Source organism: Megascapheus bottae, chromosome 25, assembly GCF_031878675.1.
Source record: "Megascapheus bottae isolate mThoBot1 chromosome 25, mThoBot2.hap1, whole genome shotgun sequence".
Taxonomy (NCBI): domain Eukaryota; kingdom Metazoa; phylum Chordata; class Mammalia; order Rodentia; family Geomyidae; genus Megascapheus; species Megascapheus bottae.
The window spans coordinates 17,612,178-17,636,226 of NC_143533.1; the positions used below are offsets into that span (position 1 = coordinate 17,612,178).

Genomic DNA, 24,049 nt, shown 5'->3' on the forward strand with positions numbered 1-24,049 from the left:
GAGCTTTCCTGTCTGGGCTGAATTTGATCTGCAATCTTCAGATCTTAGCTTCCCTAGTAAGTAGGATTACAGGTGTGAGCCACGATGCCTGGCTTGAAGTCTTTCTGTGGTAGAACACTAGTCTTTCACTCACCCCTACCTTTAAGTACAAAAAAGCTAGAAGTGGTGCATGCTCAAGTGATGGAGGGCCAGCCTTGAACAACAACAACAACAATACAGAGCCCCGAGTTCAAGTCCCAGTATGACACACACACTCACACTCAGAAGTTTGCCTTTGATAAGTCACTACTTCATTCCAGGTCCTTTAATACCATAGTCAAGGAAATTGGAATCCCAAATCAGGCTGTCTGACATCCAATTCAAGCTTTTAATGGTCACCTCCTGCCATCTGGTGCAGCTTGGGGTGCCCTTGGTGAGTTTACTAAGACTATAGTGGTCAGTTTGTTCTGGGGACATAGGGCTGTAATGCAATAGCAAACTAAGAATAAATTTGTCTTCCAGGAGGTAGACTAATACGAGCTAAGCAAGTGATGATAAAAAATTGGCTGATTTAGTCTCAGAAGATAAAAATGTAATAATATAATAATTATGCAGATGTTTCAATAAACATCAGACATGTGTTTAAGTTAGGAACCGGTGGCTCACATCTGTAATCCTAGGAGGCTGAAATCTACAGATCATAGTTCAGAGTCAATCCTGGCAGGAATGTCTGTGACACTGTTACCTCCATTTAACTGTCAAAAAGCCAGGAGTAGAACAGTAGTTTAAGTGGTAAAATACCAGCCTTGAGTAAAGCAGCTGACAGTGCCCAGGCCCTAAGTTCAAGCCGCAGGAACCCTCTTCCCCCCAACACACAAGAATGACAACTTTTACACTTGAAATATTTGATACAGTAGTCAGAATGTTCTTAACGTGGCTAGTGAGTCCTTTCCCTATGGGAAAGGATTCTCCAGGAAAGCAATTTCTTACCAGCATGTTGCTGGGTGAAGGTAGAATAGGAGCAGGGGGAATTGTCTGTAATAACTTGATTGGTGATTGGCCCCAGATTATTACAGGATACATTCATTTTAATCTTTTGCTTAAAGCATTGAGTCATCTGCACCTCGGCAGATCGGTTTTCACTCTAAGGTATCGGAGCACAGATAAGGTGCCAATTGTTAATTAGCACCATCAGCTTGATCATCCTGTTACCACTGCAGTGTTCAAGGTATTTGAAACCCTTTTCTGTGTCAATTGAAGTCTGCCTTTGACTATGCCTGCCCTCCCTCCCCCTCCCCCCTCTCCCCCCCTTCTTTCTTTCTTTCGTTTTTTTCCGCCCCAGGAGATGGTGAGCTTTATTTTGTCTTGTCTGGATAGAGGTTTGATTTGCTCTCGAATGAATGTTCCAGGGTGGAGTGAGACTAGGTAGGAGAAAGCACAGGATTAAAGGTCTATTAGGTGTAATCTTCTCCCTTGTTTTCATCTTCACCATCCACAGAGAGAGCAGCATACTTGCTTGCAGAACTGAAAGAGGCTGGATTTTCCTCAGGTTTCTTTTGCTCAAGTACAGATCTAGAGTCTTAATCCTTTTTTCCACCTTTCCTATCTGACTCCTTCCAGTGGTCTTTGTTCTTGTCATCTCCTGGACCACAGCTGGAGCTCCCAGTTTGGCCTTTTGCAACACTCATCCATCTTTTTTATTTTCATCTTTCCTTGCTGGTCCTTCCTTAGATGGCAGAGCTGGAGCTACTTTTCCCCCACCACTTTTAGGGGATTGCTGTTCTGTGTCTGAGCTCTGAGATCTAGCAGGAGGGTTAAAACTTCACCTACGCATTCTCCTTTGGTGGAGGGGCTAGCATTACCTTTAGAGGCTGATCAGGTTTAGGAGGCTTAGAAGTTGGAGAGTGACAGTCTTCCTCCTTATTGAGTGTTTCCTTTTCTAGAGACTTCTCACTCTCCTTTATGCATTTCTGCCAGATGTGGCGGAAGTCCCAGTCTGTGATGATTCACTTTCTGTTCTTGGTCGTTCTTGTTCCTGAGTTTCTTCACTTCGCCAGCTTGGGTGCCTTTCCCTGGGTTACCGTTCTAGTTTTGGTTCATCCAGCTGCAGCTGCAGGTTCTCCTGTTCCTTTTGTAGCCATTCTTCCACTTCTCTTTCTCTAGCAGCTGTGTCAACAGGCTTTGCCCCTTCAAAGGTAGAAGCTGCTCAATTGGACTACCAGGTGCTAGCAGAGGAATCATCTTTAGGAGTACTCTGAGGCTTTAGATTCAGTTTGCGTTTTTGGGGGGGACCTCTATCATCACGCCTATAATCATCCCAAGAGTAATCGTCTCTGGAGCCCCATGAACGATCGTCTTGTCTCTCATATCAGTCTTGATAGCAGTCCACACCTCCTCTGTAGTCATCATCCCTACGGTGCCCGCTACCAAACGCTCTTCTACCACTGCCTATCCTGGAGTCATAGCCCCTGTCATACTCTCTGCTGCCAGGTCATCATACTGATCCCAACCCCCGGAGCGATCCATGCCCCAGCATGGGCCATCCCAGTAGCCATCCTGATATCGGTCTGAATCATAATGATCTCAGTACTTGTCTCCAAAGCTGTCATTACCTCTTCTAGGTGGACAGTCATCAAAGCTGTCTGTAGAAGACAGGCTCTCTAGTCGTTGTCTGTTTTGTCAGCATTCTGATTTCTATCTCTGCCAAAGATGTGATCATCCCTGACTTTATCCTGTGCTTGATGAGCAACATCTACTGAATTCTCCTGTTACCTAGGGACTCTTCATTGAAACTCAGAGCATTGAGAAAGGTATCCAAGTCCTCAAATTCAGCATAACCAAAACCTTTCAACCTTTCTGGATTGCTGGGTTCATGTGGTAAATGCACTGCACTGATATTTAATCCTCTAAAGAAATCCTTACTGGAGTCTTCCGTTACATCATAGGGTAGGTTCCCTAGAAAAGCAGGGTAGGATGGCGATTTGGGAAGATGGCTCCAGTCAATACTGGGTTCCCGAGCAGCCCTTGGAGCAGTAGGTAGGATGGAACGGTCAATTGGAGGTGCCTTATACACATTATCATCATTACTATGCCCAACTGTTGAAACATCTCCTTCCAGTTGGTTTGTTTCATCAGCCCAGCTGACCCGTTTGGAAGCATAGGTGCTTCCTCCACCCCCATCCTCAGCCAGAAAGTCTGTTAGGGAGTTAGTCTTCCCCTTATTCTTCTTTTTTGCTGAGGCTGCCATGTTGGGAGAGGGAGAGAGAACGTAAAGGCTGTCTGCTATTTTTTTTTTTTTGCAAGTCCTGGGGCTTGAACTCAAGGCCTGGGCACTGTCTTTGGGCTTTGTCAAGACTAGTGGCTAGTGCTCTACCACTTGGCCACAGCACCACTTCTGGCTTTTTCTATGTGTGTGAGTGTGGTACTGAGGACTTGAACCCAGAGTTAGTCAAGTACTCTATCACTAGGCCATACTCCAGCCCCCCCTCTCTTTCTTTCTTTTTAAAGAATTTATTAACATTGATTTTTACATCATATTTCAAATGTCATGTTTAACAAACAAGTATTCAAGAAGGGAATCTCTATATACAATCACTGGCACATAGATTTTTAGAACATAATTAAAATTAAGCTAAGGGTTTATATGTCATAGATACATATTAATATATGTAATAAAATATTAGGTCTGTAGAGTACATAGATGTTTATGTCTATGTAGTTATGTTTATATCTCCAAGACCATGTCCATAACCTTGGGTACCCAAATCAATATTTGCTCTTGTCATTGCTCTTGTACTGTTTGGATCTAATATCCACATATTAAGGATGCCACGCGCCTTTTGTTCCTTTTGCACCTTTTAACTTATCTCACTCAGCATGATTTGCTCTAATTTCATCTACTTCCTGGCGAATGCCATTATTTTATCTTGTCTGTTGGCTATGAATTCCATTGTGTATGTGTATCCCATTTTTAGTATCTATTCATCTGAAGTAGGGCATCTGGGTTGTTTCCATTGCTTGGCTATGGTGAACAGTGCAGAGATGAACAGGTGTCCTTATTATATCTTGGGTTGTGATGCTCAGGATAGATCAGGCCCCATTTCTTTTGTTAGAATAATTACTTCCACTTGAGCCACAGCTCCATTTCTGGCTTTTTGGTTGTTAATTGGAAATAAGAATTTCCTGGACTTTCCTGCCCAGGCTGGCTTTGAACCTCTATTCTCAGATCTCAGCCTCCTGAGTAGCTAGTATCTGGTGAACTGTTTTAATCTTTGTGTTAGATGAAGTCACAGGTAAGAAACATTTGACCAGCCCTGTTTATTTTCTGTTTCCTCTGGGGTGAGTTTTATTTATTTATTTACTTATTTAGCTAGTCCTTGAGCTTTCTCAAGGTTAGCAGTCTACCACATGAGCCACAGAACCACTTCTGGCTTTTTCTGTGTATGTGGTACTGAGGATTCGAACCCAGGGTTTTGTGCATGCTAGGTAAGCACTCTATTACTAGGCCATTCTCTTGACCCTGGGGTGATTTTTTAAAAATGGGAACTATAAACCCGGGCACCTGTGATCCTAGCTACTTAGGAGGCTGAGATCTGAGGATTGCCATTCAAAGCCAGCCAGGCAGGAAAGTGCATGAGACTCTGATCTCCAATTAACCAGAAAACTGGAAGTGGTACTTTGACTCAAAGTGTTAGAGAGCTTGCCTTGAGCTGAAGAACTCAGGGATAGCAGCCAAGCCCAGAGTTCAAGCCCCACAACCAACAACAAAAAAGGGAAATGCATCCACGTAACACTTGTTTGCTTCAGTATTTGCAAATGGTTGAACTTCAAATGCTAAGTTTTCTGAGGATCATGGTTCAAAGCCAGTTCAGGCAGAAAAGTTTCTTCTTTCCAATAAATTACCAAAAAAGCTGGAAGTAAAACTATGTTTCAAGTGGTAGAGCATTAACTATGAGCAAAAGAAGCTCAGAGAGGTGATGCTCAGGCCCTAAGTTAGAGCCCTAGGACCAACAAGAACACCAGTATTGGGGCTTGACGTTAGGGCCTAGTGCCTTCTAGGTAGGTATTCTACCACCTGAACCACACCACCAGCTCCTTTTTGGTTATTTTGCCATAGGGTCTCAATTTATGCCTGGGTAGGCATTCCTGTTGCCATTGGTAGAGATGGAATCTTTTTTTTTTTTTTTTTTTTTTTAGGGAGGGGGGATTTGGGCAGGCTGTGAACCATAATCCCTGGTCTCTGATTCCCAAGTAGTGCCGGGGCCAACCGGCAGCAAACCAGGGTTCGCAGATTGGGATTCCTGAAATAGGGGGCAAGGACTAGGAAAAAATAGAAGAGAGACAAACAGATGGGGTTCAGGAGGGCTACAGCCCAAATCAGGAGCCACAGCTTAAGAAGCCTGTAGCCCAAGACCATAGCCCAGTTTATTTTCAGTTCTCAATCTTAAATACACATCTTTAAACTAGGGAACTGCCAGGGGCTACATTCGTACAAACAGTATCAAGTCTGAAATAGGTTGAATGAGAAGCTATCAAGTCCCAAACAGGTTAAATGAGAAGCTATTGACACAGCCCAAAATCATGATAAGAGCTTACTTCCTTGTGTACTCAATTGTGCGGGTCCAAGGTCACTGACCCCACAGTCAGTCCCCAACAAAGTAGCTAGGATTACAGAGTTGAGCCACAGTGCCCAGCCTCTTACCTTATTTTGTCTACTGTGTTTTCTCAGACCTTCACTGACCCAAAGATTCTACAAAAGATGACTTTTTCTTTACTCTGACATCCTATAGAAGTGGAACATGTGTCAGCTGGGTTGTATGGAGTTGATAAACGTGCACTAGTGGAAAGATTACAATTTAATCTTCTCAAAGTTTAACTAAAGATATTTGTATGGATTTCCCACGAACCAGCCAGATGTCCATTGAAACTAAGAAAAGATTGGATCAGAGGAAACGGGGCCTTGAAGGTTCATTTTTCAGGGAAACAAAACAGTTGAATAAGATCACTAATAAAACATAACTTCTGGGATTGGAGATGTAGCTCACTGGGAGGATGCTTGCCTGCTAAGTCAAGGCCCTGACCACTCCTAGCAGCACAAAACAAACATTTCTGAACTCTGAGCTACTGTGGCTCAGGTCTATAATCCTAGCTACTCAGAACGCTGAGATGTCAGCCCAGGAAAAGTCTAAGATTTTTTTTTTGCCAGTCCTGGGCTTGAGCTCAGGGCCTGAGCACTGTCCTTGGACTTTCTCAAGGCTAGAGCTCTACCACTTGAGCCTCAGCACCACTTCCGGCTTTTTTTCTATGTATGTGGTACTGAGGAATTGAACCCGGGTCTTGGTGCTTGCAAGGCAAGCACTCTACCACTAGGCCAACCTCTCAGCCCAGTCCATGAAATTTTTATCTGCAATTAAGCAGTAAAAGTTAGAAGTCAAATTGTGGCTTAAGTGGTAGAGTGCTAGCCTTGAGCAGAAATACTCAAGGACAGTACTCAGGCCTTAAGTTCAAGTCCCAGGAAAACCCTTATCTACCTATGGGCACATAACATGTGTACATATACACAAACTTCTGAAATCACACACATACACATGCACATATGGTTTAATTCATGAAAAAGTATATATCATTCTGGGCTAATCACTAAAGGATATAATATGTTGTCCAAGCAAAAATAGCTAGAATTAAAAACAAACTCATTCAAAAATGTGTCTTCAAAATAAAAGGTTTAGGGGCTGGGAGTTTGGCCTAGTGGAACAGTGCTTGCCTAACGTGCAGGAAGACCCAGGTTCAATTCCTCGGTACCACATACATACAAATAGCCGGAAGTAGTGCTGTGACTCAAGGGGTAGAGCTCTAGTCTTGAGAAAGCCCAAGGACAGTGCTCAGGCCCTGAGTTCACACCCCAGGACTGGCAAAAAAAAAAAATAAATAAAAAGGTTTAAAAGACAATTTGGCAGGGAGCATTGGCTCACACCTGTAACCCTAGCTACTCAGGAGCCTGAAATCTGAGGATCAAGGTTCAAAGCCAGCCTGGGCTGGCCCAGGACCTGAGACTATTTCCAATTAACCTCTAGGAAACAGGAAGTGGTGATTGGCTTAGGGGTAGGGAGCTGAAGAGCTCAAGCGCCCATACCTATATCAAGCCCCATGACCTACCAAAAAAAAAAAATAAATAAAAGACAATTTGGGGTCAGGCACTAGTGGCTTATGTTGTAATCCTCTAGCTACTCAGGAACTGAGATCTGAGGATCTCGGTTCAAAGCCAGCCCAGGCAACAAAGTCTGTGAGACCCTTACCTCCGATTAACCAGTAGAATATAGGAAGTGATGCTGCAGCTCAAACTGGCAGAATGCTTATCATGAGCACAAAAGCTTAGAGAAAGTGCCCAGGCCATGAGTTCAAGCCTTGTGACTGATAAAAAAGAAAAAAGAAATGGAAGCGTTATAGAAGAGAAATTTTAAAGTAAGCTTAAAACATGGGAGGGGTGACATTGGTCAAGATGCATTTTACTCAAATTGATATGTTGAATTGAAAAAAGAAAAAGAAATGGGCTGGGAATGTGGCTTAATAGTAGAGGGCTTGCCTAGCATGCATGAAGCCCTGGGTTCCATTCCTCAGTGCCACAGATACAGTAAAAGCTAGAAGTGGTGCTGTGGCTCAAGTAGTAGAACAGTAGCCTTGACCAAAAAATGAAGCTCAAGGACAGTACCCAGGCCCTGAGTTCAAGTCCTGTGACCTTCCACCCTCTCTTCACTCCCCTCCCCCCTCCGGAAAAAAAAGAATCTAACAAGTATAGTATATAGCAATTCAAGGAAGTATGTGGTTATTGCTTTAAGATGGATTATTTAGGAGTTTTCGAAATGAGAAGCAATTGTGGGAAGATGAGAACAAAACAATATTTACGTGCTTTTTTCTTTTTTTAAATATTGTTGTTGTCATGTGGCTTGAATGCAGGGCCTGGGTACTGTCCTGAGTTCTTTTGCTCAAGGCTCTACCACTTTGAGCTATAGTACCACTTCCAGTTTTCTGGTGATGAATTGAAGGTAAGAGCCTCATGGACTTTCCTGCCTGGACTGGCTTTAAATTGTGATCCTCAGATTTTAGACTCCTGAGTAGCCAGGATTACAGACGTGAGCCACCAGCGAGCGCCTGGCTATATGCATCTTTTCTACTGGTTATTTATACTTGTCTTTCAGGATGATCTAGGAAACTGGCTAGCGCTCCAATTAAGTGTTGCTGTCCCTCTGCTTGCATTCTTGTTTGTGGTCCTGCCAGTTCCTTTTTGCTTCTTTGCTTAAAGAATTGTTCTTCCCTGTCCATACTCCAGGGAATCAGAGCCAGAGAAAACAAGAGCATGTGGACTTGAGTCCTCAGAGAGAATTTTCAAGCCCTAACAAGTCATCTTAGTGGAACCGTTCCTTTCCAGCCATGCGGGGACAACACTTGGCATTGTCATTTAACAGAATTTTCACATGATCTCTCCTAATGTCATCCCCTTCTTTTTGTTGATCACTGGACTTGAACTGAGGGCCTGGGCACTGTGCTTGAGCTAGCACTCTATAACACCTGAGTTGCAGCTCTATTTTAGTTATTTTTGGTGGTTTGCTGTAGGTAACAGTCTAAAGGTCTCTTCTTCCCAGACTGGCTTGGAACTTGGCTCCTCAGATCTCAGCTCAGCCTGTCGAGTAGCTAGGATTATGGGTGTGAGCCACTAACATGCCTAGGTATGACTCTGGTTTGAATGGGGACATTGGTCTATGGGTGACCAACAGAGAGACATGGAGAGTTCAGGGAAAGGGTATATGGTGGTCAGCAGAAATACTGTAGGACTAGTGGGAAGAAGGAACAGAAAGAAATTAGGAAAGAGGCTTTAGACAGCCTTGGAGCCAGTAGATAGGAAGCTTAGCGGAAGGAACAAGGGAGCTGTTGATAGTTTGATTTGATCCCTGTTCTTGCTTGATCAGCACTTAGTATCAGTACCCTATCTTCTTGCTTGGATTCATCTGTTTTGGTAATACAGGGCCTAGGAAAGCACTGAGTCCTACTAAATGCCAGTGGCTCTAGTTGAGATGCCCAATGAATAGGGTACAAGACAGTGACCTACAGATGGTTTCAGGTATTTGAGATTCTACAGGGTTTGTGGTTTGTGATAGAGAGGTAGGGAAGGATGCACTTAACTCTGTGGTTTCTCTTCTTGGAACTACTAAGCCATCAACACAATTTCTTCCTTTTCTCTGATCCCTGTATGACAGAACAATTTTTTTTTGTCAGTCCTGGGGCTTGAACTCAGGGCCTGAACTCTGTCCTTGGACTTTCTCAAGACTACAGCTCTACCACTTGAACCACAGCACCATTTCTGGCTTTTTCTGTGTATGAGGTACTGAGGAATTGAACCTGGGTCTTTGTGCATGTTATGCAACCACGCTACCACTACACCAGACTCCCAGCCCCCATAACTTCTTTAGGTATAGCATCTCCCCACACAGATAAGTCATCTCTCTATCTCACTAAAGTGGCACCCACACAGAACGTCTGCCTGCCGTGCCATGGGTTTGCAAAGGTATATGACTTTATTCCTGTGATTTATTGGTTTCTGAAGGTTCGGTACTATTCATTTGTCCTTTATCTGGCTTTTGATTGTTTTGCCTGGAGACTGGGTCTCACTCTGTCATCCAGGTTGGCTTTGTACTTTGTGATTCACTTGGTTCAGTTTCCCAAGTTCTGGGATTATAGGCATATGTCACTATATCCAGCTTCATTCTAAGTCTGACCAGATTTATCCAGATTTACAGGAAGGAAATTAGGAAAAAGAAGGATAATAATGACATTATTTTGGGTTTGGGGTAGTGATATAGACAAAGTTATACTTATGAGAATAAAGGAAAATTCTTGGTTTGTGGTTTGTTTTTTTTTTTTGGTAGGTCATAGAGCTTGAACTCTGGCCTGGGTGCTGTCTCTTGAGCTCTTTAGCTCAAGGCTACCGCCCTACACCCTATACCTAGGCCTGGGTGTTGTCCCTGAGCTCTTCAGCTCAAGGCTACCACCCTATCCCTTGAGCCGCAGTCCCACTTCCAGTTTTCTGATGGTTAATTGGAGATAAGAGTTTTATAGACTTTTTAGTGCCCAAGCTAGCTTTGAACTGAGATCCTCAGATCTCAGCCTCCTGATCAGCTAGGATTACAGGCGTGAGCCACCCATGCCTGGCTTAAATTTATTTTTTATTATTATTATAAAGGTGATATACAAAGAAGTTATAGTTATATGTCAGATAAAGAATACTTCTTTTTGGACAGTGTCACTCCTCTCATTCTCTCCCAGTTTTTCCCTCTCATACCCACCTGTAAGTTATATAGCTCATTTTTAACATAGTGTCTAGTGAGTACCACAGCTATGTTTTTTCACCCTTTGTCCTTCCATTGCTATGACTCCCTTACCCTCTCCAAGAAAGGTGGATAGATGAACAAACAAGACCAAAAGAAAAACAGCAGTAAAGAAAGCCTCATTTCCATTTCCTGGAGTTCATTTCCATACGTATTATTTTATATAATCATATGCACATAGGCATTGCACCTTTGTGTTAGTCTCCTTAGAGTATTCTTTGGTCTCACTGTGAATGAGTCCTTTGAGTCCTGTATAATTATGTCGTGGTTTATTAATAGATAGAGCTTCTCCATATGAGAAAGAATATGAACTGTTTGTCTCTCTGAGCTTGGCTTACCTAACTTAATATGATTTGTTCTTGATCTGTCCATTTCCCTACAAATGACATAACATTATTCCATTGTGTATAGGTACCATATTTTTTGGATCCATTCATCTATTGTAGGGAATCTATACTGTTTAAGTCTAGCATTTTGGTGTTTTCTTGGTGTTAAGGGTTTCTTGGACTTTTCGGCTCCAGCTGGTTTCACACTTATATCCTCAGGTTTCAGTCTCCTGAGTATTAGGATTATGGGCATGAGCCACCCATGCCTGGCAAACTTTGCTCTTGAAGCTGTCCTTCTGGGATACAGTTTTCCAAGTCACTACACGTTTATAATACAGATAGTTATTTTGTTTGTAACTATTACAATCTAGTTAGATTTAGACCTGATCATGACATCTGTTATTTCTTATTGCATCAGTAACTTCCTAGTCCTCTAAACTGCTATAAGAGAGAATTATAGGGTGTGGATGACTGCTTATTCAGCGTTATTCAAATGGCAATGGTGTTTCTCTTGGTTTTGTTTAGGACAGCCATCAAGACATAGTGAAGGATAAGCTACAGTCATGTTTTGTGCTAAAAAGAAATCACTTGGTAAGTACCTACTTCTTCAGATAGTAAGAAGCAATATGAAATTTATTATTATTGTTGGTATTTTATTTTCATACCAGTCCTAGGGCTTGAACTCAGAGCCTGGGCACTGTTCCTGAGCTGCTTCTCTCTCTCTCTCTCTCTGTCTGTCTGTCTCTCTCTCTCTTTTGTGGGTCATGGGACTTGAACTCTGGGGCCTGGGCATTGTCCCTGTCTCTGAGCTCTTCATCTCAAGGTTAGCACTCTACTGCTTGAGTTACCGTGTCACTTCTGGCTTTTTCTGTTTGTGTGGTACTGAGGAATTGAACCCAGGGCTTCATGCATGCTGGGTGAGCACTCTACCACTAGGCTGTGCTCCCAGCGCGCCCCCCCCCCATGCCTGAGCACTGTCCTTGGATTTTCTCAAGGCTAGAACTCTACCACTTGAGCCTCAGCACCACTTCCAGCTTTTCTCTATGTATACAGTACCGAGGCGTCGAACCCTGGTCTTCGTGCATGCTAGGCAACGTGCATGCTAGGCAAGCATGCCACTAGGCCAAACTCCCAAGCCCACCCTTTGTACTTCTTAAAAAATGAAAAAAAATAGTTCACTAAAAGTCACTAAAATGTTATATTTCCCAGAGCCGTTGGGTCAATCCTGGGGTTTTCACAAGGAAATAGGAAGCAGAGGTAATATTGTGTCTCAGAGAAGTACCTTGTGTAAGACAATAAAGCTTTCATGCATCTAAACTCCTGGCATCTCCAGGAAGATTGAGCTGTGCATAGGGATTGAGAGTGTGAGGGGAAATACATCAGTCTGTCTTAGATATACTGGGAAATCAGAATTTTCTTTTTTTTTTTTGGGTGGAGAGTCATGGGGCTTGAACTTTGCCTGGGCACTGTCCCTGAGCAGGTTCCTTTGTGCCCAGGCTGGCTTTGAACCTTGATCCTCAGATCTCAGCCTCCTCAGTAGCTAGGATTATAGGCGTGAGCTACTGCACTGGGTGGAAATCAGAATTTTGAAGCTGCACTTTCTTCTCTATGATTTCCACATTCACACACAAACCAGACTCTTGGAGATGTAAGAAATTCCAGCTGCTGACTTCAACTTTTGAAAATAGGATGACTAGAGGCCATTTTTGTGTGCTCTGTATAATTCCCCTTTGCTGTATAGCCTACACCAGAGGCTCAGAGGCCCATTTGTTTGGAAGCGTGTCTATGGCTTCCTCAGAGCGGTCTGGAGAGTGTGGGTCATGGGTAAAAGTTTGAATTCAGATCTCATTACTTTGGTAATAGAGGAAGCAAAAGAAGTTGATCATTAAGGGCTTTATTCAAAGTAGCCAAAGCTGTTCTTGATTCCAAAAGGAGCTGTTGGAGCCGGGATACATTATTCCACAAGGGAAGCCCTCAAAATGTTTATGAGCAGTGGGGTGGCAAGAGTCAGAGCAGGACTGCCTCATGTCTTCTACGAGCTTGAGGCAGTTTTGCCTTTTATTTTCTCCTTCCTTCATTAAAAAAATTAGAAGTTAACATTTTATGACTGTGTCAGTAGAAAGACAAATATAATTCATGTTGGATCCATTATCATGGATCTGTTATATTATTTTTTTTTCTCCTGATTTTAAAAGAAATGAAAATTAAACCCTGGGAGGGGCTTTTAGAAGTATCAGAGCATAAACAGGGTGTGTGTGTGTGTGTGTGTGTGTGTTAGAAGTATCAGAGCATAAATAGGGTGTGTGTGTGTGTGTGTGTGTGTGTGTGTGTGTGTGTGTGTGTGTGTGTGTGGTGCTGCATGTCTGTAATCCCAGCTGCATGGGAGGTGAAGATAGGTGGATGGTGATTTGAAGCTAACGCAGTCAGCAGATTCATTTGGGTAGTCATCTTTTGGAAAATTAATTTGTCCTGCGGGCTCACTGAGTTTGTAATCCATGGAATGGATTTAATGGATTGCTAGCAATTCTTGAGTTAAATATTTCTGTATTCACAAAGTTGGTATCCACCTGTGTGTCTATTTTTTATCTCCCTATCTTTCATCTATCATTTGGCTGTCTATCCATCTGTCCTCTGCCATTTACCAACCTATCCATAATCTGTCCTCTATATCATCTACTTCTTAAAAATCAATAATCAATAATCGATGTATCTATCATCTACTTATTACCTATCCTCCTATATGCCTATCATCTCTCATCTATCTATAGATATATTTACCTATCTATTTGTCAGTCACCCTTTTATATCATCTGTTTGATCTATCTATCATCTATCTAGCTATCAATAATCTATGTTACCTGTCTTCTACCTTTTTTTTTTTTTTTAACCAGTCCTGGGGACTGAACTCGGGGCCTGAGCACTGTCTTTGCGCTTTTCCTCAAGAATCCTGCTCTACCACCTGAGCCATAGCACCACTTCTGGCTTTTCTGTGTATGTGGTACCGAAGAATCAAACTTGGCCTTTGTGGATGCTAGGCAAGCACTCTCCCACTAGGCCAATCTTCTGGCCCCTGTGTTCTGCTTTTGTGAGCCACCTGTCTTACTCCCAGTTGTGCAATTGGCAGACTGGAGACCCATATGAGCCAGTGGTATGCTCCCAGTCTGCTTAATATCCATGAAGAGCGAGTGTTTTAACTTGAGTCTGGATGTCAAAGGCAGGAGGAATTCCCTCTTAGTCTTTTAAAATGCTCTCACCTTTTAAGTTCTTAATGGGTGTGTGTGACAATAATGGGGCTTGAATTCAGGCTTGGGCACTGCCCCGTGTTTTGCTCAAGGTTGGTGCTCTATGTTCAGCTTTTTGGTGGTTAATTGGAGATAAGTCTCACAGACTTTCCTGCCTAAGAATTAGGATTCTCAGATCTCAGGCTCTTGAGTAGTTAGGATACAGACATGAGCCAGTGCCCGCCCCTCCCCCCCAGCACGTGATTCTTAACTTTTAACAGCTTAGTTGCCATTATTGACCTTATTCTAGTAAAATTGAACTCTCCAACAATAAATATTTACTTATAGACTGCTACATGCCAAGGGTTCATCCGAAAATTTTGTCAATTTTTCTTGTAAGTTACATACCCCAGTTCATGCTAAAAGAAGGATAAATTGGTGGAAATATTCTACATTCTTTCTGAACCTATGATGAAGACCAGATGAGAAAATTGGGTGGGTCAAGAGGAAAATAAACCCATGGCCTTTGGTATTTGTTCAAATCTTTTAATCCTTGAAGCTCTTTTGTGAGAATTAAGAATTTTTTTTTGGGGGGGTGGTGATGGTCATAGGACTTGAACTCAGCTTGGGCATCGTCCCTGAGCTCTTCAGCTCAGGGCTACCACCCTACCCCTGGGCCTATGTGTTGTCCCTGAGCTCTTCAGTTCAAGGATACTGCCCTACCCTTGAGCCAAACCCCACTTTCCCCCCTTTCTACAGATTAATTGAAGATAAGAGTCCTAAGTCCTTTTGTGCCTGAATTGGTTTTGAACCTTGATCCTCAGATCTCAGCCTCCTGAGTATCTAGGATTACAGACATGAGCCAGTGCGCCTGGTTAAGAATGTTTTCTAAAGTGGGAAATATTTTCTTTCCCCTCTTTCCTTCAGTTCTCTCTCCCTCTCTCTCTCTCTCTCTCTCTCCCTCTCCCTCTCCATCTCCATCTCCATCTCTCCCTCCCTCCCTCCCTCTCTCCCTCTCTCCCTCTCTCCCTCTCTCTCCCCCTCCCCCTTCTCCCTCCCTCCTCCCTCCCTCCCTCCCTCTCTGTTTCCCTCCCTCCCTCTCTGTTTCTCTTTTTTCTTAAATGTCACTGCAGGTTACTACGGAATTTCAGTAGGAAACTCGAATTCAGACACATTTTTCAGTTGTATCAGAATGTAGTCTTGGATTCCAATGGAGAAATCTTGGAGGCCAGGGAACTGGTCTCTTTAAAGCTCCCTAGTTTAAAGCTTCATGGTTTTAATGAATTGCTCTGGCTTCCAACCACATGGGCCAGATTATGCAGAATGAAAGAAAATAAAGGGAGGGAAAGCTTAAGTAATTGATTAAGAACTTGAGGGAAATTTTTATTTATTTATTTATTTTTTTGCCAGTCCTGGGCTTGAGCTCAGTGCCTGAGCACTGTCCTTGGACGTTCTCAAGGCTAGAGCTCTACCACTTGAGCCTCAGCACCACTTCTGGCTTTTTTTTCTATGTATGTGGTACCGAGGAATCGAACCCGGGTCTTTATGCATGCTAGGCAAGCACTTTAACCACTAGGCCAAACTCCCGGCCCCTTGAGGGAAATTTTCTCCTGAAATTTCCTCACTTCCCCTTCCTCTCTCTCTCCCACTCCCTCTCCCCCCATCTTTTTTTTTGCCAGTCCTGTGGCCTGAACTCGGGGCCTGAGTGCTGTCCCTGAACCTTGTTTGCTTAAGGCTGGCGCCCTGCCACCTGAGCCACAGCACCACTTGGGGCTTTTTTTGAGTATGTGGTACTGAGGAATCAAACCCAGGGTTTTGTGTGTGGTAGGAGAGCACTCTACCACTAGGTCACGCTCCAGCACCCTGTATCTCCATCTTACGCATGTACATGCACTTATAAAATCAACAACTGGGGCCAGGAGTTTGGCCTAGTGGTAGAGTGCTTGCCTAGCATGCAAGAAGACCCGGGTTTGATTCCTTGGTACCACATATATAGAAAAAAAAAGCTGGAAGTGGTGCTGAAGCTCAAGTGGTAGAGCTCTAGCCTTGAGAAAGTCCAAGGACAGTGCTCAGGCCCTGAACTGAAGCCTAGGACTGGCAAAAAAATAAATAAATAAATAAAATAAAAAAAAAACAACTACTGGGCACAGATGGCTTACATGTATGTATAATCCTGGCTACTCAGGAGGCTGAGATCTGAGGATTTTGATCCAAAGCCATCCTGGGCAGGAAAGTCTGGGAGACTCTTGATTTTCAAGTAGCCAGCAAAAAACCAGAAGTGGACCTGTGGCTCAAGTGGTATAGAGCACCAGCCTGGAGTGAAAAAGCTAGGGAATAAGTACCCCAGGCTCTGAGGTCAAACCTCAGAATCAGCACACACACACGCACAAATAATTCCTAGTAGGATAACAGAGTTCCTCTCGTCTTTTCAACCTGTTTCTGCCTTACCCCTTGAGTTACAGTGCTACTTCTGGTTTTCTGGTGGTTAATTGGAGATAAGTGTCTCACAGACTTTAGTGCCTGGGCTGACTTTGAACTGAGATCCTCAGGTCTCAGCCTCCTGAGTAGCTAGGATTATAGGCGTGAGCCACCACGCCGGGCAGTATAGTTCTTTTTGGACAGTGTTATCCCTTCCTTCATTTTCACCCATTGTGATGGTGTTTTAATTTTGTGTATATTTCTGTGGGTCTAAAATATAATTTAATACCTGATTTCTGTTTGTCTTTAGAAGTGGAACGGATGGTAAAAGCAAATGACCGTGAATTCAATGAGAAGTTCCAGTATGCAGTGAGTAATATACATAACTCATATGTTTTGGGGTAGGTCTTAACCTTTACCTTCTAGAACCTTAGGATCTCCTTAGAAACATTCTTCGTGGGCACATTAAAAAAAATGAGGTTCCATATGTTTCTATTAATATAGATCTTAGTGATGTTCTAGATAGTCATTTACCTTCTGCTCTAAGGATGGTTGATAATATATCTTCTCAGGAATTGAGGCTTAATTTGTTTTGGGGCTAGTTTGGGAAAATTGGAAAACGGAACTTTGTGGAAAAAAAAAGGAAGGAAATGAGGGTTAGTGGTTAACAGCTGATTAATGGCACATACAGGGTTTCTTTCTTTTCCTTTCCCTTCCCTTTTCTTTCTCTTTCCCTCCCTTCTGTCTTGAACTCAAGAGTCCAGGCACTATCCTTAAGCTCTTTTGCTCAGAGTTAGTGCTCTGCCATTTTGAGCCATGGCTCTACTTCCAGTTTTTCTTTTTCTTTTTTTTTTTTGCCAGTCCTGGGGCTTGAACTCAGGGCCTGAACACTGTCCTTGAGCTTTGTTCTCAAGGCCTAGTGCTCTGCCACTTGAGCCACAGCACCATACTCAGGCTTTCTATCTATACATATGGTACCAAGGAATTGAACTTGGTTCTTCATGCATGCTAGGCAATCTCTCTACCACTAGGCCAAACTCCCGGCTCCTCCACGTCCGGGTGGTTAATTGGAGATGAGTCTCACGGACTTTCTGGCCTGGGCTAACTTTGAATCACCACATCATCCTCAGATTTCAGCCTCCTGAGTAGCTAGGATTACAGGTGTGAATCATCAGTACCCAGCATAGATTCCTTACAGTAAAACAACGATTAAGTCTGTGATTTTTATTCATCCATGTCATAAGTGGGGATAAAGGAAGTTTGCCTTCAGAGGGTGGGATGAAGAGGAACAGTCCTCTGAGGCTTGTGAAGATTCTTCTTAGCTAGAGGGAGGGAAGGATTATGATTCCCAAGGTGGTGATTTCTTTTCGTAGCTTCCAATAACATGGTCATTTTATCCCTCTGGTCATCCCCAGGCTTGGCCTAATTCCTTCCCATCCAGTCTCAAGCTAGTCCTTTCCCTGCGCAGAATGACCCCGGCTACCTTTGGACAATGAAATCTCAATCAGAGGAGTAGGGCTGGGTATATTTGAAGACCTTGGGGAAACAAAAAAGCCATAAAAACTAATATACAATGAGTAATTATGAATCTAAGTACTTGGCTGTGTTTTACTTGTTTTTCAATGTATGGTAAGTATTTTCATCCTGTGAGTAGAAGCAGCACAAAGAAAATCATGTTTTGTATGTGATTGTAACATGATATATCTTTTCTATTTGTGGACTTGGAAAAGAAAATGTGAGATAGTTTAAACTGAAAAACAATTTTGTTGAATCTTCATTGATGGGTAATTTGGTGTACATCCTGAATGTGATTGAAAAATTTAGCTCAGAAGAGAAAACACTTTAGAAAATTTCCAGCTACCTGTGTATATGAGATGCTTAGATGAAAGTGATTTTAAAAGGGGCTAGGAATGTGGCTTAGTGATAGAGTGCTTGCCTAGCAAGATTGATGCCTTGGGTTGAATTCTACGGTACCACATAAAGAACAAAGTTAAAAGAAAACATTTTTAAGTGACTACAAAAAGATTAGAGGTAGGATACCTTTCTCATTTCTAAAACGAGTGCATTGCCATTTAAAAATTCTGTCTTGAGTTTAGCCAAGATAATCCTAGTTTATAATCCTGGCTACCAAGATCTGAGGATTGGAATTTGAAGCCAGCCTGGGCAAAAAGTCCATGAGACCATTATCTCCAACTAACCACCAAGAAAGCCTGAAGTGGAGCTGTGGTTGAAATGGTAGAGCACACTTATTGAACAAATAAGCTCAGGAACAGTGCTTAAGTCCCAAACTCAAACCCCAGGACCAGCACACATGAATACAAAATCTGTCAAAGTTTAAGAGACTCAAACAAGGAGAGAATGTGCCTGGTGATGGGGAAGGCTAAGGAGGGGTGGGAAAAAAGAGGGAGAGAGCAGAAGGGAGAGAGAAGAGGGGGCAACAAAGAGTAGAAGGGAAGAGACAGAAGAAGAGGGCAAGAATGAGGGAGAAAACCAGTCGAATTCAATTTCAATGTCTTTCATCACTTATTTTGAAAGACAGTCAGAAATTTGCCAAAATCAATCTAACATTTTGACTTTTTTTCAAACCATCAACCCTTTTTTTTTTTTTTTTTTTTTTTTTTTTTTTGCCAGTACTGGGGTGTGCTCAGAGCCTGAGCACTGTCCTTGGGCTTTCCTCAAGACTAGAGCTCTACCACTTGAGCCACAGCACCACTTCCAAATTTTTCTATGTATGTGGTTACTGAGGAATCAGACCCGGCTCTTCGGGCATGCTAGGCAAATACTCGTACTAATAGGCCGAACTCCCAGCCTACATCAACACGTTTTTAACCCACTGTAACTGTCCTCACCATTCCACAATCTGCTGTGAACAGGTCTTGCTAGGAAGGCTGTTCAGTTTGCTGTTCCAATTTAACATTAACATATTTAAATATAACTTTTCACTACTTCTGTGACTCATGATTAAGCAAGATGAACTCCCTTTTAATAAGAATAATAACTGTAGCCCTTGGCTCAGTCTCTAGGCCACTCTAGAGACTCATTTAGTTTTACATTTCTTGGCAGTGTGAAATTCTACTTGCAATGTGATGGTTCTCATTTTCTTATTCTCCCAATATCATATGTAATTTACTGATTCAGTTTATGTGGGCCATTAACCTTGTCTCTTGTTTATGTACTCAGCATTATATTTCCCCAAAGAGTTTTTGCTAGTCTCCTAGGTCTGTGTTTTGTTGGCTCCTGTGCTTTGCAGCTTTAGTTTGTTGATAACTTAAGGTTCCTGTGTATTGAAGTATCTTTCCCTTCAGCTTTTAAGAAGAAAAGCTTGTTTGGTCATGTTTAGTGTCCATTGATGGGAATTGGACCACTGATATTCATCTTGTCTAATTTTTTTTCCTCTTGGGTTCATAGGTAGAAATACTAAGATGTGAAGGTCATTTGATGCTTTATTGTATAAAATTTTGTCTTCTTTGTCTTTCTTTGTCTATTGAGTATTAAAACTTCACCAATGGAAGGAGAAGGGAGGAAATGAGAGTTTGTTGTGCTTTTGGGGTTCTTTCTCAAAGTCACTTCCATTTGGGAGAATGTAAGCCTTTCAATCTGGGCAAGACTAAGCAAAAAGGCCCAGGGAGACTGCCTTTCTTCTTAGGATATTCCGATAAATATATATGTAAACATATATCAGGTCATGTGAATAGATACACAAACGTATGAATTGAATATGATATGCAGGGGGGGATTTCACTGTTGAAACTTTTTTGAACAATGACATTACAGTCTAAGAACATGAGTACCAGGAAGCAGAAACGATTATGTAGGGATGGGGGGAGGGAAGAGGGGCAGAGGGCAAATGGAGAAAGGAAGAGTAGGCGAATGCAGTCACCATATTGAATGTGCAGACAAGGCTATGGAACCAGGAAGATTGCAGGGACAGGTTGGTTGGGAGAGATGGGGGAGGCTGACCACAGGTCATGATACATTGTACTTACAAACTAGCATGTGGAATTGTCACTGCTTTGTATAACTACTTACAAAAAAATACTAAAATAGGGCAGGGTCATGGCTCAAATAGTACAGAGTACTTGCTAGGTGAGTATAGGGCCCCAAGTTCAAACCTTAGCACCGTTGACAAGAAAAAAATACTTAATGAATTAACATAAAAGGATATTCCATTTGGTTACAACTTTCAGATATGAAATAGTCATGCCTTCTAATTATAGCCATGCCCAGATTACTTGGAAGTCTTGCTGTGGGATATTCAGTGGTGCTGTTACCAGCCTGAGTTTGTATCTGGACAGAATGACACTGAGAGAAGCCCCCAGGCTCACCTGCACCGCCAGCCATTCAGCTTGGCAGTGAGTTCCCAAGTGGAGGCCAAGGGCTTGCTTGTTCCTCTAAGCCATGGATCATGGTGGTCCTTAGAGCTGACCAATCTGTTTTGCATTGTCTTGCAGCTTCCCTGTCTCCATGTTTTGGTTATCAGTCTACTGTGGGCCATCGGATCCTCTTCTGTCTTCTGTATTTTGGGGGACTCTGGCTTTATTACCATTGTCAGCCATATTCCAGTTCTGCTTTGACCCTCAGCCTGATTGGAAATTTGAGTTTCTCTTTTTCTTTGGGAGTGGTGTAGTCATACCGTGAATATGCTATAGATCCTTACTTCTCTTTATTTAGTATCCAGGGCAACACATGCACCAATGGAGAGTACAGAGGATGACATGTTGCAATTTGTCATGGAAAGTGACTTGAATTTGTTATGCATTTCTCGATTTCTGGTTGTTGTTTCTTTGTATTGAGGCACCACCATGATAACAGTGATTTTTCTTTTTTTATTTTCAAAGCAAACATTTGAAAATGCCGTCTGCTTTAATGTGGGGTTCATATCTGTGCATGTTACCCTAAGTTCTGTACGACAGACGTTCCTATTTTCTCTCTCCAAATAATTCACTTGTAGAAGAAAATACATTTTTTGGACATTTCTTAAATTTTTTTGGTCCTGGATGCAAAAGTTTAAAAGCATAATTTTTTAAATCTCTCTGACATCTTTTTTGTTTAAGTAATGTTGTTCATTGGCTAAGTATTTGTCTTGTCCCTTACCTACTTAGTTTGATTTGCCTGCTTATAATCTTTTGTTGTAGCCTCCTAATTCCTATGCCTGAGGGTTCTGAAATGGCACTTTAATTAAAGAGTCCAATAAAAATATTTATTTTATCCTTTATTTCTTAAATACTCCAAGGTGACTGTTTTTCACCGGCTTAAGGTAAAAATTAATTAATGGAGATAATTTCAAGCATTCTCATAAATCAACTTTTCAATTCCATCTCTTTGTGAAGTACATATTAAACAAATTTGCACAGATTTGGATTATTATTATTTATTCTTTTTTTTTGCCAGTCCTAAGGCTTGAACTTAGGCCTGAGCACTGTCCATGGGCTCTCTCAAGGCTAGAGCTCTACCATTTGAGCCACAGCACCACTTCTGGCTTATTTTTAGGTGTATAGAAGAATCAAACCCAGGGCTTCATAGGCATACTACCACTAGGCCATGTTCCCATCCCCATTACTCTTTCTGCACCTCTCTTTCTCCCCCTCTGCATTTAAAATGTTTCCTTTTTCTTTATTATTTTCTTTTTTTTCTGGTAATGGACTTGAACTCTGGGCCTGGGCGCTGTCCCCGAGCTCTTCAGCTCAAGGCTACATCCTACCCCTGGAGCCACAGGACCACTTCCTGTTTTTTAGTGATTAATTGGAGATAGAGTCTCATGGACTTTAGTGCCTAGGCTGGCTGTGAATCTCGATCCTCAGATCTCAACCTCCTGAGTAGCTAGGATTAGGGGCATGAGCCACCGTGCTCAGCTTAAAATGGTTTTAAATGAGTTTTCTTATGCAGTTTCTTACATATATGTGGTGTAATATATTATGAGAAGGTAGATGTCATATAATTGGAACAGTTTTCCTTTATTACCCTCTCCTTTCCCTTCCTCTCCCACTGAATGGCCATTTTTTCCCCCAGTTCTGGGGCTTGGATTCAGTGCCTGAGCACTGTCCTTGGGCATTCCTCAAGGCTAGAGATCTATAACTTGAGCCACAGCTCCACTGCTGGCCTTTTCTGTGTACCAAACAATTGAACCTGGGTCTTTGTGCATGCTAGGCAAGCACTGTACCACTAGGCCATGGTTCCCACCCGTGGTAGGCCATTTTTGATGGTAGAATTTTGGAACTCAAGTATCATTTGGTAGTGTGCAGGATGAAGAAAAGTGACTCTCCTTGTTCAGAGAGAAGTACAAATTCATTTCCTTTTTTTTTTTTTGTTTCTTTTGGCAGGCGGCTTTTGAAATGAATCTGTAAATCATCATGTGGATGAAACTGAGAAAGTTCAGTAATGATTGAGAAGTTCACAGAAAAACCACGAACTCTCAACAGTCTCAGCGTGGTTTCTATCTTCCTGAAAACCAACGCACTTGCATGGTTGGTTTTGTAAGTTGTATACCCCAGATGGAGAGAGGAGATCAGGCGAAAAATGTGAACAAGGAATGTACAGGGAGAAGGAGATAAAATGCAATGGGGTGTTAGAGAATCTGGAGCCATCCATCCAACCAGGTGTTCACTCAGTTCACTCATTCATTCAGGAAATGGGGGAAAGGATCTGATCTGCTTTGTTGCAAAGAAGCTTGGAATAATGGTTGTTATTCCCAGCTGGCCTCCCTAGTGATGCTAGATCATTAGCTATTAAATCAGTAGAGGCCCCCTGTTCTTTGCTGTGGAGCCTGGTGGAACATGAGCATCTGACCCTGGCTGGAGACTCTGTGGTCATGTCATGGCAGCTGACACTGGTCTCTACACCCACAGGGGGTTCTTGTTGAGTTGGTGTATGCAGAGCACAGTCACCCACTCTTCTGTATGCCATTAAGGAGCTCCATTGTCAGTCCCCAGGCAAGTTTAGGGGAGTCTCTCAACTCAGAGCCTGTCAAGCATAACCTCAAAATGGGGTGAAAATTCATCACATTCTTTGTGATGGCAGAAAGCTAGAGGCTGTCACATAAATTGTTGTTGTTGTTGTTGTGTTTTAATAACAGAAACTTTTAAAGTCTTCTTACCCCCAACCCTTGCCAACATAGATAAATGAGTTTCCATATTTGCCTGCCAGTCTTCTGTTCTCTGCCTCTCAGTAGCTTCACTCACGAACAACACTCAACCAACAGAAAAATCCACCATTAGATGCTGAGGCTTTGAATTCTGAGTCCTTGTTCGCCATTGGCTGAGAAAGGATTGTCAATCAGGAAAAGCTAGAACTGTTGTAGGGGTGTGAGGCTCAGGGGTCCCCCAGCTGTGGTACCCAGCATATCTGGGCCTCAGGGATTTGTGCCCTGTACCATCTGACCCCTAGGGATGCAGGAGAAAATTATAACCCTCAAGGTGATGCTATTTATGTCTACCCATGATGTAAGAAGCAGAATCCGATGAAGACAGTTGATTGTGTGTTGTTGGAACCCCCTCCACCCTCTGGGAAATCCTATGGGTGCTGTTCTTTGTGATGTGGACTTTTCCACTGTGCTGGTGCTATTGTCATAAACAGTGAAGTCCTGCCTGAAATCTGGCCTACTTCCCAGACTGCAGAGCAGTGTGGCTATGGTTTAATTTTTAATCTTAATACACAAAGATGCTTATAGGTGTCAAGTTATGTGAAAACTGTCTTGTAGCCCAGCAAGCTAGTATTCCTCCATTGGCTC

General features: G+C 42.6%; 1 protein-coding gene and 1 pseudogene across 1 annotated transcript in view; one reads left to right on the forward strand and one right to left on the reverse strand.

Moving 5' to 3' along the window:
* Window positions 1-24,049, forward strand: part of Atp8b4 (ATPase phospholipid transporting 8B4 (putative)) — a 142,249-nt gene that overhangs the window by 7,404 nt on the left and 110,796 nt on the right. Inside the window, exons 3-4 of the mRNA XM_090358436.1 lie at window positions 11,210-11,275; window positions 16,634-16,692. Of these exons, the coding sequence (XP_090214562.1) occupies window positions 11,248-11,275; window positions 16,634-16,692 (87 nt within the window). The 5' untranslated portion in view covers window positions 11,210-11,247. The remainder of the gene's footprint in view (window positions 1-11,209; window positions 11,276-16,633; window positions 16,693-24,049) is intronic.
* On the reverse strand, window positions 1,434-3,226 carry LOC150046497 (eukaryotic translation initiation factor 4B pseudogene; annotated as a pseudogene).